Source organism: Callospermophilus lateralis, chromosome 18 (assembly GCF_048772815.1).
Source record: "Callospermophilus lateralis isolate mCalLat2 chromosome 18, mCalLat2.hap1, whole genome shotgun sequence".
NCBI lineage: Eukaryota > Metazoa > Chordata > Mammalia > Rodentia > Sciuridae > Callospermophilus > Callospermophilus lateralis.
In genome coordinates, this window is record NC_135322.1 from 34141771 (window position 1) to 34157944 (window position 16174).

General features: G+C 56.0%; 1 protein-coding gene across 1 annotated transcript in view; it reads right to left on the bottom strand.

Moving 5' to 3' along the window:
• The window catches only part of Znf423 (zinc finger protein 423), a 316423-nt gene that overhangs the window by 25889 nt on the left and 274360 nt on the right, over nucleotides 1–16174 (bottom strand). The window contains exon 6 of the mRNA XM_076838789.2: nucleotides 1074–1205. Coding sequence (XP_076694904.2) covers nucleotides 1074–1205 — 132 coding nt within the window. The remainder of the gene's footprint in view (nucleotides 1–1073; nucleotides 1206–16174) is intronic.

Genomic DNA, 16174 nt, shown 5'->3' on the forward strand with positions numbered 1-16174 from the left:
CTCCATCGGCCAGACTTCTTCCATGTGTGAGCTCTTCAAATACCTCACAGACTTTAAAGCAGGCACTGTTCTTATCCCCATTTAATGGACAAGAAAACTGAGGCACCAGGAATATTAAATACTTGTCCAGAGTCACTTGCTAGCAGGTGACAGAGCTGAGATAATTAAACAAGCTTAGCACAGGGTCTGGCACAAGAAGCTGCCTGCCCAACACGAGGGACTGTTTTCATTGCTGAGGTTGCTGTGGCATCCTCCAAGCAGGAGGAGAGAGGGCACCCGGGTGCTCCAGGTCTCCCGAGAGCCCCAGAGGTGCACAGCCCCCTCCCCAGGCCTGTCACGGAGCAGGTCACAGCCCTGGCTTCCCGGTGGCATACGTCCCGAGGCGGCCCGGCCCTGAAGCAGCTGTGCGTCGGGGAGGTGAGCGCTTCAGAGACACCCTCCCGCCAGGCGCCCTCCCCAGGGTGGGCTTCCCGTGGTGGCAGACGGCAGATGTCGGGGGAGGCAGGGGAAGGCCAGGCTCCCCATGCACACCGGCTGCCATCTGGGTTCCAGCAGGGGGCCGGCAGAGCCCCTGAGACTCGCCTCGGGCTGGGACAGCCGCTCACCCGGGCGGGCAGCCAGGCTGGGGGCTGGGGACTTGGCCAGCAGAGCTGCCCTTGACCCCTGCAGCCTGGAGCATGGATAAAGCATGTGCTGGGACAGGGAGCTGGGGAGGCCGGGGACGGGGAGCCAGGGTGTGCGAGGGGGAGGCCCGGGGTGCTGGATGGTGAGCCGGAGGCTCTGGGAGAGGAGTGTGGGGCCAGGAGGGCAGGCGGCGACAGTGGGCAGGTGGACCAGGTTCTCCCAGCAGCTGTGGGCAGAGGCACGTGCCAGCAACGTCCCCTGGTCCCCTGGAGGAGGCGCCAGAGGGCCTGAGTGGAGGGTGGCGGGTCAGCTCTGCAGGAAGGAGGCAGAGCTGGGGGCCAGGGGCTCTGGGGGACCCCTCTCTGGTGCCTGCTGCAAAGGGGACAGGCAGCCCCGGCTGGGATCCCTGTCCCCACCGGCTTCCCTGCCGCGCACACATGGCGCCTTACCTGTGAAGCACACAGGGCATTTGAAGGTGCCACCCATGCCCTCGAAGCTGTGCTCGATGAGGTGGCACAGGAGCTTGGCCGGGGAGTCGAACATCTGGTTGCACAGCTTACACTCGTGGTTGATGCCTTCCTCTGCAAGGAGAAGCCACAGCTGTCAGCACCGCTGCCGGCCACGGCCCCCGCGGGAGCCCACAAGGCTCCGGAGCCCCCCGCGCCGGCCCCTCTCCACCCCCAGTACCAGGCCTGCTGGGAGGGCCACAGACCCCAGATCCATCCTGGCTCTGACGGTCCAGCCCCCAGAGGGCTGCACACTCCAGGAGGCTGGGTCCAAATATCTGGCTCTTGAAGGTGCCCTTGGCCATGATTTCCTCGGCTAGTTGCAGGCCATGTCCAACAGCTTGAGTTCTGAGACCAAGTCACTTTGGAAAGGGGTATTGGAAGGAGAAAGGAGTCCAACCAGGATTTTAAAAACACAATCAGCTATTTATTGAGTGTGTACTACATGCCAGGAGCTTTGCTGGGGATGCTTTGAGGAACTAACGAGATACCGTCTTTGTCCCCACTCTGGTGGGGGATGAACAGCCGACAATAGACCATGACCGGGTGACGGGAGCAAGTGGGGTGCACTCTGACAGATGGGTGGGGCCTGCTGGGCCTGGGGCAGGCTTGGAAGGAGCAAGAGGACTGCTGTGCCAGAACTCAAGGGCCAGGGAGGGCCAGTGGGTGAGGCCCGAGGTGCACATAGCGAAGGGCCTTGGCAGCCTCTGGAGACTCCAGGGTGAGTGACAGGCAGCCACTGGAAGATGTCGCAACAAGCAGAATGCGCTCTCGCTTGCTCGCTCTTGCTCGCTCTCTCTTTTTGGAAACAGATGGCCTACCCAGTGGATCGTGGAGGCTGGGCAAAGTCCCCATCCTGCTTTCAAACCAGAACTCGGCTCCATCTCCCCTCCTGGGAGCTTCTGCGACCCCACACCTTCCCTCACAGGTGCCCGGAGAAGCGAGTATGCCGAGCACCAGCATCATGCCAACATTACAGAGGCCCAGAGCCAAGGCCCGGCCCCTCTGCCCAGAACCAAACAGAGATGAGTTCAAATCCTGGCTTTTCTTCCTCCCTGCGGCATGCCCTAGGCATTAATTAATGTTCAGAGGACACCTGAGTCCTCGACTCACAGCTGTGAGGGGATGGAGGGACCACAAGGCGTGGCCCGTGGTCAGCAGCAGGTGAAGGGAAGTTCCTGCTTGAACACTGCATCAGCCATGATAGGAATGGGTTCAGTCACGTACTGGGTGATCTTGGTCAAGTTACATAACCTCTCTGTGCCTCCGTTTCCTTTTGCAGACACACTCCATAGCAGCCTTGCTCTTACAGTTGATTTGAAAATTAAATGAGTTAACCCATGTAAGCAGCCCCCAGCACACAGCACTCAATCAACGTGTATTGCTGCGCATGTCAGTATTGGCAGAAAGTGTTATCTGGGACGGCCAAGGACAGAGCCCTCTCCTGACTGCCCCAGGGAACCAGTCTCACCAAAGGTGCCAGGTGCTCAGATTTGCCCTCCAAGGCAAGAACGAGAGAGCAGAGGGGCTCTGCCAGTGGCAAGACGCAAACACAGATGGGCTGAGGCTCCTGGTGAGTCCCTGGGTCCCCAGGCCCTGGCAGAGGCTGGCAGGGACAGCAGGCATCCCCCGGCCCAGCCTCCCCCACCGCCTCGCCCCACCGCAGAGGTGCGCAGACCCAGGCGCGCAGGTGGGTTGTGCCGTGGAGCCCACTGGCTGGAATCTGCCGGGTGTTGGCCATGCCCCCTGAGCCCCGCAACTAGGCCACACGCGTCGGCAGAGACTCAAACAGACCTTCCACTTAGACAAGCAGAAAAGGATTTCATTGACAAGTTTTGGGACACAGGCGCGGGCTCAGCACGCCTACACACAGGCCTGGTGCACGTCCTCCACGCCCGTGGAGAGACACCGATCATAATTAGAGATGGCCTCCAGTGTGGGGGAGAGGCCTCCAAAGACCCCCCAACGCATCCCCTGCCCTTCTCAGAGGTGGGCTTGGAGAAGAGGTTCAAAGAATGCACGAGCAAGGGAGATACCACCTCAGGGTGGCCTTCCTATTAGAAGGTCGACAACTCTTGGACATTCGTGAGACAGGGGGTGTCTGGAAATGACCCCGCTTGCAGGCTGGGGATGTGGCTCAGGGTAGAGCTTGCCTAGCACGTGGGAGGCCCTGGGTTCGATCCTCAGCACCACGTAAAAAATAAATAAATAAAACAAAAGGTGTCCAACTAGAACTGAAAAACTAAATATAAAAAAATAAAAAATAAAAAGAAAGAAATGACCCCACTTGCCAGGAAATTATATCTAGGAAGATATAATGGGTTCAGAGAAGGAGACCCACTTGCTAAGGTAACAGTCAGTGGTGCTCAGAACAGGACACAAAACCATGCTCAGATGCATGTATCCCCCCCTCCGCCCCTCCCACCACCTCCAGGCTGCCTTCCCTGACTGCTGTGCACCACTGTCCCTGGATGGGCACAGTGAACCTGAGTCATTTCACCATGTCCTGACCCTGGGCAGCTAGACTGAGGGCAAGGACGAGGTTCTATGCTCCTGTGGCTCCCCAAGCATCAGGCCTGGCCTGGGCTCATCTGCAGGAGGTGCTGGGGAAACAGCCGCGTGGAGAGGTGGGGGGCCAGGCCTCTCTGCCCGGCCAAGGCTGGCTCCAGGGCCCGGTCGGCGGCAGAGGATTTACCGCTCTCTGCTGAGCGGGGCCCTTTAACCGCTTGGCTGGGAATGGAGACCTGCCCGTCTGATATACAAACACCGAGAGGACAAAGAAGGCTCCTGCAACTTATAAATCAGAGAAATCATGTCTGACAGTCACTTTCCGCTCGCCAAGTGCCGAGCAATTCATCAGCCGATCCCCTCTGATTCATAAAGGCAGCTCCGCCCCGCGCCCACGTTCATAAATATGTGCACAGTCAGGCGGCCCCGGAGCGCGCGGGCCGGGCCGGAGCCGCTGCGTTTACGCAAATCACAGCCCCAGCCGGTGTCAGAGTGAGGTTCCGGGCTAATTAGATCAAGAGCCCAGCAGACGACCGAGCGCCTCGGGACCCCTTCCCCGCTCTCCCCCAGGTGCTTCAGAGAGTCAGACCTGGGGGAGGGGGAGGAGCAATAAAACGCGCGCAAAGTGAAAGTCGGGGGACACGGAGGAAGCCTGAGGGGTTCCCGCGGATCTGGGAACCTCTCCCACCCAGGCAAGACCTCGGGATCTGCAAACCCCCTGAAGCGGAGCCTTCTCCCCACCGCCGCCGGGGGACGCGGGGACTCCCTCGGGTGTCCATTACGGTGCACCTCCGCCTGGAAAGCCATCCAGGAAATTGGGGGAGGGCGGGGAGGCGGAGAGGGGCTGCCCTAGTTAGTGTGACAAACACTCCTCCGGCGCCCGTGACCCAGTAGGAGCCAAGCCGCGGAAATGGAGAGGACCCGCCACCTCCATGGCTCCCTCGCCGCCTGCGCTGACTCCCTCTCCAGGCGCGGGGTCCGCAGACGGCGGCACCCTCGGAGGAGGGTCACTTCCCTGAATGATGTAAGCTCGCGGGGCGCTCCGTGGACACCTGGCAGCAGGGTGACAGAGCTGTCTGGGGGCTCCCAGGCCCTCGGCCCCGGAGGGGGGGCTGCGGGATTCTGTGAGTTAAGACCCACGTTCGCTTCCCTCTTTTCTTTTTTCTTTCTTTCTTTTTAATAGCACATGACAGGCATCCATAAGAGAGACCCACGCAACTCAAGTGCCCGCAGCAGCCCCGCTCATTTGTAAAGTGCAATGCAGATTTCGCCTGCTGACCTTCAGACCTGGCCGCCTGGCCCCCGGAAGTCGAGGCTGGCACGGGGAAAATCGATTAGATTTATTAGAAATTAAAAATAAATAAATAAATAAAAATCCCAAACTGCCCAACAGCCAACCCAGCAAGCAGGAAGATCCCAGAGTGTCTCTGTCTCTCTCCTCTCTCTCTCTCTCTCTCTCTCCTCTGCTCAGGAATAATAAGTGTTAATTTTACACTTCATTTCTCAAAAAAATAATAGGATGTGCTTTTGCTTAAAACCAAGTCAGCCGGCTGGAACCTTTCAGGCTGAAACTGTGTCAGCCCGAAAGAGGAGCAGAGGGCTTTGTGGAAGAGCATCGTGCCGAGATGATAGCTCCCTGTAATGTCCTCGCCACCGACTTTTGTCTCCAAAAGCATTTGATCCCTGGCAGACACATACTTATTTCCATACGGGTCTTGGGGGAAGCCAGGAGGAGAGAGAGCTGATTATCAGAATCCTGAAGGTGAAGCTCAGGTGGGCCCCGCTGATGTCAAAGGCAGGCCTAGGCACACATTCCGAGGCCATAATTTGCTGCCTGGGAGGGAGGAGCAGCAGGCTGCAGAGGGAGTGGACAGGGCATTGTTCTTGGGCTCCACTGTGCTGAACGTGACCTGTTCCAGCCATTTTGCTGGGTCTGGCCGGCTCTTGTCTTAGCAAGGACCCAACTAGGGAAGCTGCCTCGGGATTGGTATCTTTAAGGCATGTCCCCCTCTAGGAGGGGACAGGTGACTGCTGCCTTGTGTCAACAGGGTGCATCACTCGCCACCTCCAATCAGGAAGCAGCAATAAAGGAAGTACAAGTCAGAACCAGAAACGCTTGGGTTTGCGCTCCAGTTCCATCACTCACTTGCTGTGTGTACTTGGATAAGTTATTTAACCTCTCTGAGCTTCGGCTTCTACTAGAAAACGAGAAGAAGGATCATATATATTTTGCAAGGTAGAAGAGTAGAGCAGTCTTCTCAGTCAGCCTCATCTTCCTTCCCTCATGCCACTCAGGGGTCTGCTGATATGAGACCTCTTCCTCAGGGAACACCCTTAGCTCCACATCCTTCCTAGCATCTTACCTGCCTCTCATTTCCTTGATGGCATTTACAAGTACCAGGCACATTAGAGCTGGTTATTATTTTTTCCTCTCTCTCGTACATACAAACACACACACACACACACAGGAACATAAACTCCACGAGGGCTGTTTTGCTCACTGCTATACCACCAGGATGCAGGACAGGACCTGGCAGCGAGTAGGTGCTTAATAAATTAAAACTGTACAATTAAAGTAAAGCACTTAGTACAATGCTTGGAATATGGGGTGGGATCCGCTGGTAAATGCCGCCACATGTCTCTGGTCACCCCTATTCTCGAGGACTGATAGCGGAAGCCCCTGCTACCAGCACCGGAATGAACTTCAGACTCCACATTCACAGCACCCGGGGCTGAGCCCATGACCCACTCTGCACAGCCCGTCAAGCAGAGACCCAGAGGTCCTAGGGCCCAGCCTCCAACCCGCACATGGAGAAGAAGAGAAGCGGGGGGCCCAACAGTCGTCCAGGCAGATGAGGAGGCAGGAGGTGAGGTGTGGGGGACCCCAGGAAAGGACCTCTCTGACACCATTCCAATAAACACCCGTGAATAGGCACAGAACAAGAAATAGAAACTCGGGCTGAGGGGGACTCCTTTGTTGCCTGTTAGGAACAAAGGCCCCTGGACAGAAGAGAAGAGGGCTGGTGACTATATCGGGCAGCCAGGTCAGGCTGCGTATCTACTGACCTGTCATTGGCTACAGAAAGAAATGAGCCCAGCTGTCCTGGGGGCAGGGGAAGATGAAGGGTCAAAGGACAGGACAGGGACAGCCCTTCATCAGAGGGCAGGCAAACCTGGGGAGTGGGCAAGCGGGGACTGGGAGGCTGACCTTGGGGTCCCCAGCACCGGGGACCAAGCAGCTCTGCAGTATGCATATTCCTGCCAGATGGTCCCCTGCCCGGGGGTCCCCTGGGAGCAGGTTAGAAAGGCAGAATCTCAGGCAGCCGTTTCCGAGCTTTGGAATGAGGACCTGTGTTTCCAGAGTGTCCCCGTGTCTGGGGCTCACAGGAAAGTTTAAGAATCGCTGATCTCGGGGAAAAGGGCCAAGGGAGGCTACCTTCTTGGTACCCCGTGGCGCTCCCCTAGCCATCCTATGGCTCCAGCAAGGGTGCGGGTGGTGGCGCTCCACAAAAGCAAAAGTCTTCTAAAGCCGCCTTTCCCCCACACTCTATAGAAGACTAAGAAATCGCCGACCAACAGTGGGAAATAATTTCCCGTTACCCCAACTGGGATGATGATGATGTGGGGTGTCTTTGGAGGGAGAAGCAGCTGGGGACTCGGAGGGCAGCTTATGCTGCCACATGACCGCTGCCCCCGGCCCCAATGCCGGGTGCTCTGGGCCCCTCGATGCGCCAACCACCCAAGCACACTCAGCCGCGGCTCCAAGGCGCGCCCCACCACCCCAAATAGCTCACATTTTCCTAATTAATCCTGGAGGATGGGCTGTGCCCTTCCCCCTCCCTGCGGGGGCACCTTCCCAGGCCTTTCTGGCCAGGAGGGACCCATCCCACAGTCCCCTGTGTTTCTCGAGGGTTTATAAATGAGCTCTGGCAGCCTGAACTGGGGCCCCATGGGGGGCCTGGAGCCTCTTCAAAACAGAGCCCTGACAATTAGGCAGTCTGAGTTTTGAAAGGCTTGGGATTGATGGCGTGGACAGTAAAAATGTCACCTGGGGAGCTGGGTGTAGTCCTCCGAGGGTTGCCTGAGGTCAGTTGCCATGGCAACGGAGAATGAGCTCAACCTTGTAACTGACCCTTATCTTTTTTTTGATCTGTGGGCCACTTGGGGCAAAGGCTTGAAATCAACTGGAAAATAATCCGGTCACATATCAGAAAGAACACTATTTATACTTATTTACCCAGGTACCCGCTCACATCCCCCCTTCCGCAACGAGGCCACAACAAGCTGGTGTCATGCATCCGAGTGAATCCTACCAGATGGCAGGAGAAGGGGGCAGGCCCAACCCCCACCTCCACAGAACACCGATATTTCCACGTTGGCAAGTGCTGGTGGGAAGAAAGGTCACTCCCTCCTCCAGCCCCTGACTTCCTTCTTAAAGGGCCTCCCTGGACCGTCCCACTTTCCAGTGTCCGGTTCAAGTCCACCTCCTCAGAGAGCTTTCTGCTGTCGCCTGCTGTTCAGGAGAGCCCGGCCTGATCCCGAGGTGGCCCGCTGGGGGCCAGTATCCGGGGAGTCTGCCCTCTGCCAGAAGCCTGTCCCCAGGACACAGGCTCCCAGGGATGCGGCCAGATGTGCGCTTCCCAGGTGTGGCGCCTGGGCCTGGTGGAGGAAGGCTGAGAGGGCGGACACCCGCCAGCCTTCCCTCCTGGTCTCCAGCCCTGGGAAGGGCCTGCTGGCTCAGCTGCCCCCACTCTCACCCAGGGGTTTCCATGGCAAGACCAGCCATCTGGCCGCAGCGTGGATGCTGCTGTCCTAAGTTACAAGTGCTCTGCTCCCTCCTCCTCCAAGACCCAAATCTGAAGACTCCAGATGGTTCCATTGACTGACTGCTCCCAAGAGCCACGTCAGCCGGATCTTAGCTAAGGGTCAGTTGAACCTGAGAATGATGCCGGGTAAGTGTCCCTGGGGACTGCCCGTCACAGCAGACAGGGTGCCTCAAGAGACTGCCCCCGGTGTCCTGGTCCATCAAGATCGGGTCCTTTGGGGACTGGCAGAAAAACGGAGACCAGGCAGCTTGAAGGATGGTCCTGGCTCTACCATGGACTCAGAGGGTGACTCCGGGTCACACACCTTCTGTCCACGCTTCAGTGTCCCTCTGTGGAATGGAGGTGAAGTCGTTTATCCCTGTAGGGCCAGGCAAGAGGAAGTGAACCTGGAGAATATGGCCCCGTAAGGCTACCCTGACGGCTGCTTCCTGACTGACTCTACCCTGCAACTCATGTCTGGTGACCTGGCATGTGTAAGCCCCTAGAGGTGTCCCTGGGGCCATGGAATCCTGCTGTCTTCCAGGGCGGGGTTGGGGGGTGCGTGGGCCCTCCTGCTCCCACCCCTGTGAATGGTTAAAGAACCCTCGGACATCACCGGCTGTAGCAGGCAACCTAGATTTCCATCTTTGAAGCACCTCTGCCAACGTCACCCCGCGCCTCTGTCCTGCCCTCCACCTCTATACCATTCCCTGCGTTTGCAGTGACAAAATCTATGTCCAGGTTCCAAACCCCTTTGTTCAACTGTGGCTCAGCACAGGTCTTGCTTATGGCAGGAATGAGTTCACTTCCTTTCTGATGCTCCTGAGAGCAAAGTTGCATATTTCTTTGGGGTTCTTCTTGCTCCTCTCTATTAAAACTCGGTAGATTCTTGTAGCACTTAAAGCAGGGCCGGAGAAGAGGTCATGGCTCAGGTTCATGCTCCTCTCCTCTACCCCAGCCTGACCAACCCTCCCCCAGAGCTCACCATGCAGGAGCCTCCTGATGGAAGGTCCCCACTGCCCCAAAACCTCAGACAGGGGCTGGCACTACCTGGCTGGGACCCGTGGTGGAGGCTCCTACCAGCTCTGTCACCTGATTCCACACTGCCAGGGGACCCTGCCCTGTGGTGAGGACAGCCCTGGACAGCTAATGAGAACACCAACCATCTTTCCAGAGGGTCCTACATGCCAACTAGCGGGGGCTGACAGAGAGACCCACCTCCCATGCTCTCCGAGTGGTCTACAAGGTGAGTTTCAGGACAAGGTGACTGGCCGTCTTTGGCAAAAGAAATGTGGACAAATGAGGACCTGAACACGTCACCAAAAGATAAGAGGTGACTCTCTCAAGCTACTTAATGGAAAGAGAGAAAGAATAAATGGGCGAGTCATCAAATAATCCTCAGGCAAGAGAACAAAGTGGGCCTTCACCAAGATCTTGAAAGAGAGAATTCTTGGACTTCTAAACAATCTAGAACTTCTTTGGGGTGGGGGTGTGTATCTCCGTGGTAGAGCGCCAGCCCGGCATGCCGAACTCTTGGGTTCAGTTCCAAGTAGTGCCAAAAAAAGGTTTGGTGTAATTTAATATAAAAGAGCAGAACTTCTTTGCCTCTAAACTTCTAGAACTTGGGACTCTCAAGATTTAAAGTGTCCCCTGAAAGAAGATGGGCCCCCAGCTGTCCTCACACCACACCCCCATTCTACCAAAGACTGAGGACCAGTGGCCTCCAAAGACGAAGATTCTGCAACATCCCCTGGGACTCCACTAGGAACAAACCAACAAACCACCCACCAACAGGAGCTCACTGATCTCAGATTCAATTTTTCTACATCAAGGCAAATGCCTAAAATTCCGTCACCGTAACAACCCTCAGATTAATGGCCTCTAATGTACAATTAACATGATGGGCAGGCTACAAAACCCTGACTGTCACCAACCCTGCCAGGGACACATGAATTACCCCTGCTCCGAGGGTTCTCCTCTACCACTGACATCATTTTTCTGTCCCTACCAACATCATTTTTAAAAATGAGCAACAGCTCTGAGTCAAGAAGCCAGACAGCTATCCATGTGTGCGCACACCAACACAAAAAAAGTACAAGCGACAACATTTTTCAAAAGTTCCCCGCCCGGGTAGACACAGCACTGTCCTGGAAGCTACTACGACTTAAAGCAAGAAAACCTGGTGCTGGGGTTGGAGACTGTAATCCACTGCATCCTGCAAGTCTTCTTTCACACATTAACTGGACACTGGCATCTGCCCCACCCCTTAGCAGGGGAAAAAAATAAATAAAAAGCAAGGCTAGAAAATGATGATTGATTCCCAATAAAAGGTTTTTTTTTTTTTTTTTTTTTTTTAAATAGGCATCTGCTAGATTGGCACTGTCCAAGACGGTAGTTACAGTCAACTGTGGTTACTTAAGTTTACACTAATTAAAGTTAACTAAAAGTTCAGTTCCTCTCTCACAGAAGCCGCGTTTCCAGGGCTCACCAGCTACCTGGCTGATGGCTGTCGATTTGGGTGGTGCAGAGCATTTCCAAAATTTCAGAAAGTCCTATGGTCAGCAAGACACTGGAATGTAGCCGGGGGGAGCTGAGGGCTGTCACCTGCTCAATATCTGGTCCTGGAACCTAGAGAGCTTACAGAGTATTGAGCTGCAGCTAGACTGCTTCAAAATACAAAGGCTCCCCTGCCGGTGACAGGTTGTGTCCCAATAAGTCCATTGTCAATCGTACCCATCACAGCTGTGAAGAATGCCTCAGCCCTCCATCGGTGACTTCACACTTACACTGCTCCGTGCAGGCAACGGCTTACTGAGAACTTCGGACCTTCAACCTCAACCTCTACCCTCAAAATCAGACAGTCACTTTGCCCAGAGCAAATAGTGGAGAGAAACACCTTTCTCTGAAGGGTGCCACCAAAATACTGTAGCTTTGGAACAATGGGCAAGGAGCTAGTCCAGAGGCCCATGCTCCAGGCCACCCCTGAGTCACTGCTCACTGAGCAACCAGTGTCCCCCGCAATTGCATTTCCCTGAGGAACACAGGACCGTCAGCAAGCAGAGGTGTCCTGCTGGTGGCCAAAGCTGAGAGAGAGTGACCAACTCAGGGAACTGACTGAGGCCCACAGTTTACTAAGCAAATAAAGGCTGGCCTCTCCGGGCTGAGCCAAGTGGTGTCGTGGCTCTTAGCTCTGCTTCTGCGTCCTGCACCTCAAGGAACTGTTTGTCCCCCCCCCCCCCCGCCCCGGTGCCCCACCCCGCCCCAGGATCTGAATAAAATGAAAATGGAAGCTAAAAGAGAAATTAAAACTCAATGTGGAACAGCGAATGCATTCCAACTGACACCCCTCCAAGAAGTCGCCTGACCCCAAGGACATGCCAGGATGGGGCCTTCTCAGGGGTGCTCTTTCTTCAGTGTATTGAAAAGCCACATGAGCCGTCCACTCACCTCTCTCCCCATCAGCACTCTCCTCCAGGAGACACGGGATCAAGACCAGACCGGGCCCAAGGGATCTGGGATGCGTAGGGCCCAGCACCCAGAGACCAGGGGTGGGGTGTGCCCCACTGGGCAGTCGAGCCCCCAGAGGCCAGCCAGCCTCCTGCCACCCCCCGCCGTGTCTTCACCTGCCCGGCAGGAATAAGGTCTGGGCTGACCCCTCCCACCTCTGCTCCCAGCCCAAGGAGGCAATGTCCACCATAGCTTTGACAGTGCCCACCCCAAGAGGCAGGGGATAGGCCGTGTGTGCTGGGAGGAGGGAAGCAGCTGAGTCCTGAGAGGCAGGGGTGGGGTGGAGGAGCCCCGCACAGTCCTGGGCCGCTGCCACTAGCCAGGATGAGACCTCAGCAGCACAAGGCCACGCCCCTCCAACAGCTCTGGGTGGCCTCTAGCCTCTCCCCTTCTTGGAAAAGGCATCTTCAAAGACATCTTGGAAAAGAAAGCACACCCCCACCTGGCACTCCACCTGCTGCTCCCCAACCTGGCCCCACGGCCCCTCATCTGCCCCGTCTCTCCCCTTCAGTCTGTCTGGCTCACACCTACCAGATAAGGCCTGGCCCAGGCCTGCACCCTGCTGCTCAAGAACCGAGTGGCTCCCTTCACCTGCGTAAAGCTACGTCCCTCTGCCAGACGGCCCAGGCCCCATCTGCCCAACACCCCTGCGTCCAGCCACCCAGCCCTCCTGCCCCAGGGACTTCCTCACTCTTAGACCTCTCCTTCCTGATGCTAGGCCCTCAGTAGAGTCCTTCCCCGAGCCCTGCCTCTGTGCTCCCAGCCTCGAGCCCCCGGGAGCATTCCAGGTGCATTTGGAACTCACCACAGTTATGTGAAATAAAAAGGCTAAGTCCAAAAACTTATTCTCTTTGCTTAAACTCGCTTGACTTTCTGTCACTTGCAACCCAAACAATCCTAGCTAGTAAATTCTCTGAGGACCGAACTGCAGTTCTTTTATTTCTCTGGTCTCTAATAGGGGCAGACAGACATAAGGTACATTCCAGATGCCGCTCCACATGCCCAGGGGCGAGGCTTACTCTGTGCATTCCCCCCGGAGCGCTGGCTGCCTGGTGACAGGGCAGGACGGAGCCTCCCCTGTGAATCCCACCCTGCAACCAAAACGCTGCACACAACCGCCACTGTCTCACCTGCTGCATCCAGCTGCTCCTTTCTGGCGGTATGCGCAGCACGCGGAGCAGAGGTGCAGCCTCAGAGTCAGGTTCAAGTTGCCCACTGCTGCCCACAAGCTGGCGGTGGGGGGGTCTTGGGTGAGTGCCTCGACCACATAAAAGAAGGCTGGCACAGTCCCGGCCTCGTAGCGCTGTGATGAGGATCCATGGGCTTAATGGTCCCTGCTGTTGTTATCGGGGTCATTTGCAGGGTTACTATTGCCTGCAGTAGGCCCTGTGCAAGGCATGGAGGTGGTGGGAGGGGTGGGGGGCGGTGACGGAGACAGCACGACACTGTTGATCATACCCCATCTGTTTAGAAGAGACTGGGAGGCCAGGTCAAGGGACGTACTCCGTCACCCAAAAAAACCTGAAAATATCCCTAAACCAAGACATTTAGGAGCCCAGAGCAGGGAGTGGCAGAGCTGTAGGGACACTGAATGCTGGAGCTGTCAGGAGTCAGGGCTTGGACCTTAGCCTTCCCCACACACCACATGTAGCCTCACAAACCAGGGCCCAGGATGCAGGGCCACTCCAAGAGGGCAGGCAGAAACAGAGATCTGCCGCCAGGAGCCACAGCCCTGGCACTGAAAGGCTGGATCCAAGAGGAGGACACCCCCTTCCCTGTGGATACAATAGGCACAGCCTGTGAGCTGTACTCAGTTGGGGAGCCCCGTCCAAAGCCCACCACTCAGATTCCATCTCCAGGTCCAGCAAATTAGAAGAGTTCCAATGTAGAACCTCCAGTTCTGGCAAAGACCATCGACCCTGGATCCCTCCACGATGCTGACCTCACACTCGTGGAGCAGGAAGACGTCCAAAGCCCATTTCTCTTGCCTTCACCTCATGCCTGATTCACACCCTGATCACACATGGACCAGACTCTGGTGACAACCTAGGACTCTGGAGGCCAGGTCCCAGCAAAGCACATTGAATTCCAGTTCCAAAATCAAGAGCTTGTCTAATCCATGACTCCGGTACCTGGCCCCCTCCCAGCCTCCAGCTAGATGGTCCCTTCTCCCTGTCCAGAGCTAAGAAGAGCAGGAATTCCAGACACTCTGTAGAGACTGCCTATGCGCTGGTGGGACCAGATTCCAGCGTGACAGTGGGGTCCAGATGGCCTTCTGCCCAGGTGACAGCATAGAACACCTCCCTGACTTTCCACAGACCGAGCCCCTCCTGCCAACAGCAAGACATCTCCCCCACTGGTTCCCCTCCAAAGGAACACTGACCGTCTGCGGGCTGCCTGGGGTGTGTGGGGGGCTTTAGGAAGCTGCTCTCTGCACTGGGTCTGCTGTCAGCACGCTTAGGAAGGACAGACTACCATCTCTGGCCCCCTCAGCCTGGTCATTTCCAGTGCCTGCCAAGCGCCTGGGACAGTGGCATTCCGTCAGTTTTGCTTTGGTAAGGAGTTTCCAATGCAAGGGTCCTCTGGAGACAAACAATATTCAGTGCCTGTCCAGCCCCCCCTGTGGACCACAGATAAGCACCTTCTCTCTGAAGGACAATGAATTGCTTTAAACCAGAAATCCCTCACCCCAGGCACAATTAAGTAGAAATAAATAAAATCAGGTCCTCAAACCCAATACTGTTTTGCAGGGGCAATGTTCACGCATGTGTGCTGGTGTTTGCTCACCGAAAATATTGCTAAAAGAACACACATGGAGACCACCTCTGGAGGGCAGGGTGAGCTTTTCTGAGCCTTACTTGGCTCTATTTTCTAGTTTTCCTGCAATGAGCACAGATAGCTTCTGTAATAAAATGGAATAAAAACTTTTAATTAGAAAAAGCAAATCCATCGATTAACGTTTAAGACAATGGTGATGATGACGGTGTCATCTCTTTGGGCTGGGGGGTCTCCATCTCTAACTTGTGAATGGTTGGACCAGAGATCCTCACGTCCCTGCTCAGCCCTTGCCCTGCAGCTCCTCGGATCAGAGGCCCCAGGCAGCGGTGAGGATCCATCTCCACTCAGACACCTCTTGCTGGACCAGGCCAGGGCAGAGACCTGCCTTCTGTTCCCCACCAGGTCTCCTCTGCACACAGGTTAGCTGCTCCCTATTGCCTTGACTGAGCTCCATCACCTGCCAAGAGGGATAGGCAGGCCACTTCATAAGTGTGGGCTCTGCCACTGTGTGATGGGGTCAAGACCCCTCCCCTCTTGGAGCCCATCTGTGAAATGGGTATGTAACTGTGCCTGATGCGCAGGCTGAAGGGTGGGGTGGTTTGTGGAGCTTAGCATGTAACCTGCTGGGCTGTCGGCTGACTCTAGTTCCAGTGCATGGCTGTGAAGGTGCCTTGAATAAAGGTGAGTCACCATCCACTCCCAGGCTGGCGCTGTGCCACACACTGGCTGGGAGGAGCTATTGCAGGCTTTGCCCTGCAGGCCCAGGGAATGTGCCTGATATGACTCCTGGCCATGGAGAGTCAGAGGTGAGGTTGGGAGTGGGTGAGGAGCCGCCATGTGACAGTCCCCATAACCTGTTCAGACATTCTTAGCAGCCACCGCCTCTGGCAGGGTCCAAGCGGGGCCCGGGCCCCAGGGGAGGCAGCAGCTCCAAGGCTCACTAGGCCAGATGCAGCCTGCCCAGATCTGCGCCCTCCATGAGATTGAAGATGACAGGCTCTGCAGCTGGGAGGAGCTGGGTCACAGGAGACATGGCAACCAGACAGGCAAGAGGGCCAGCTGGGCTCCTCAGAGGGCCCCGGGTCCCTCTCCCCATTTGGAGAGCCCAGCAAGGGTCCTCCCCTGAGCCCCTCAAGTCTTTTAGTATATTCTAAATATCTGAGGCTGGGTCCTCTTCTGGCCCTGCCCATCCCTCTAGCTTCCAAAGAGATGGCAGAAAGTGATCCAAAGATCCAATATTTGTATTTTGAATGCTAATTTGACAGAGGAGTGGGCATGGGGGAGTGTTTATAATCAGCACTCCAATAAGCCCACAAATGACGCCAGTATTTTATAAGCTTGTTAGAAACAAATCACCCCCTCAGCTGATATTTACTTACTGATGAATCATAAACGGGCTCAATACACAAAGAGTAAATCCAAAAAGAACGTCTCTCTCCATCCCGT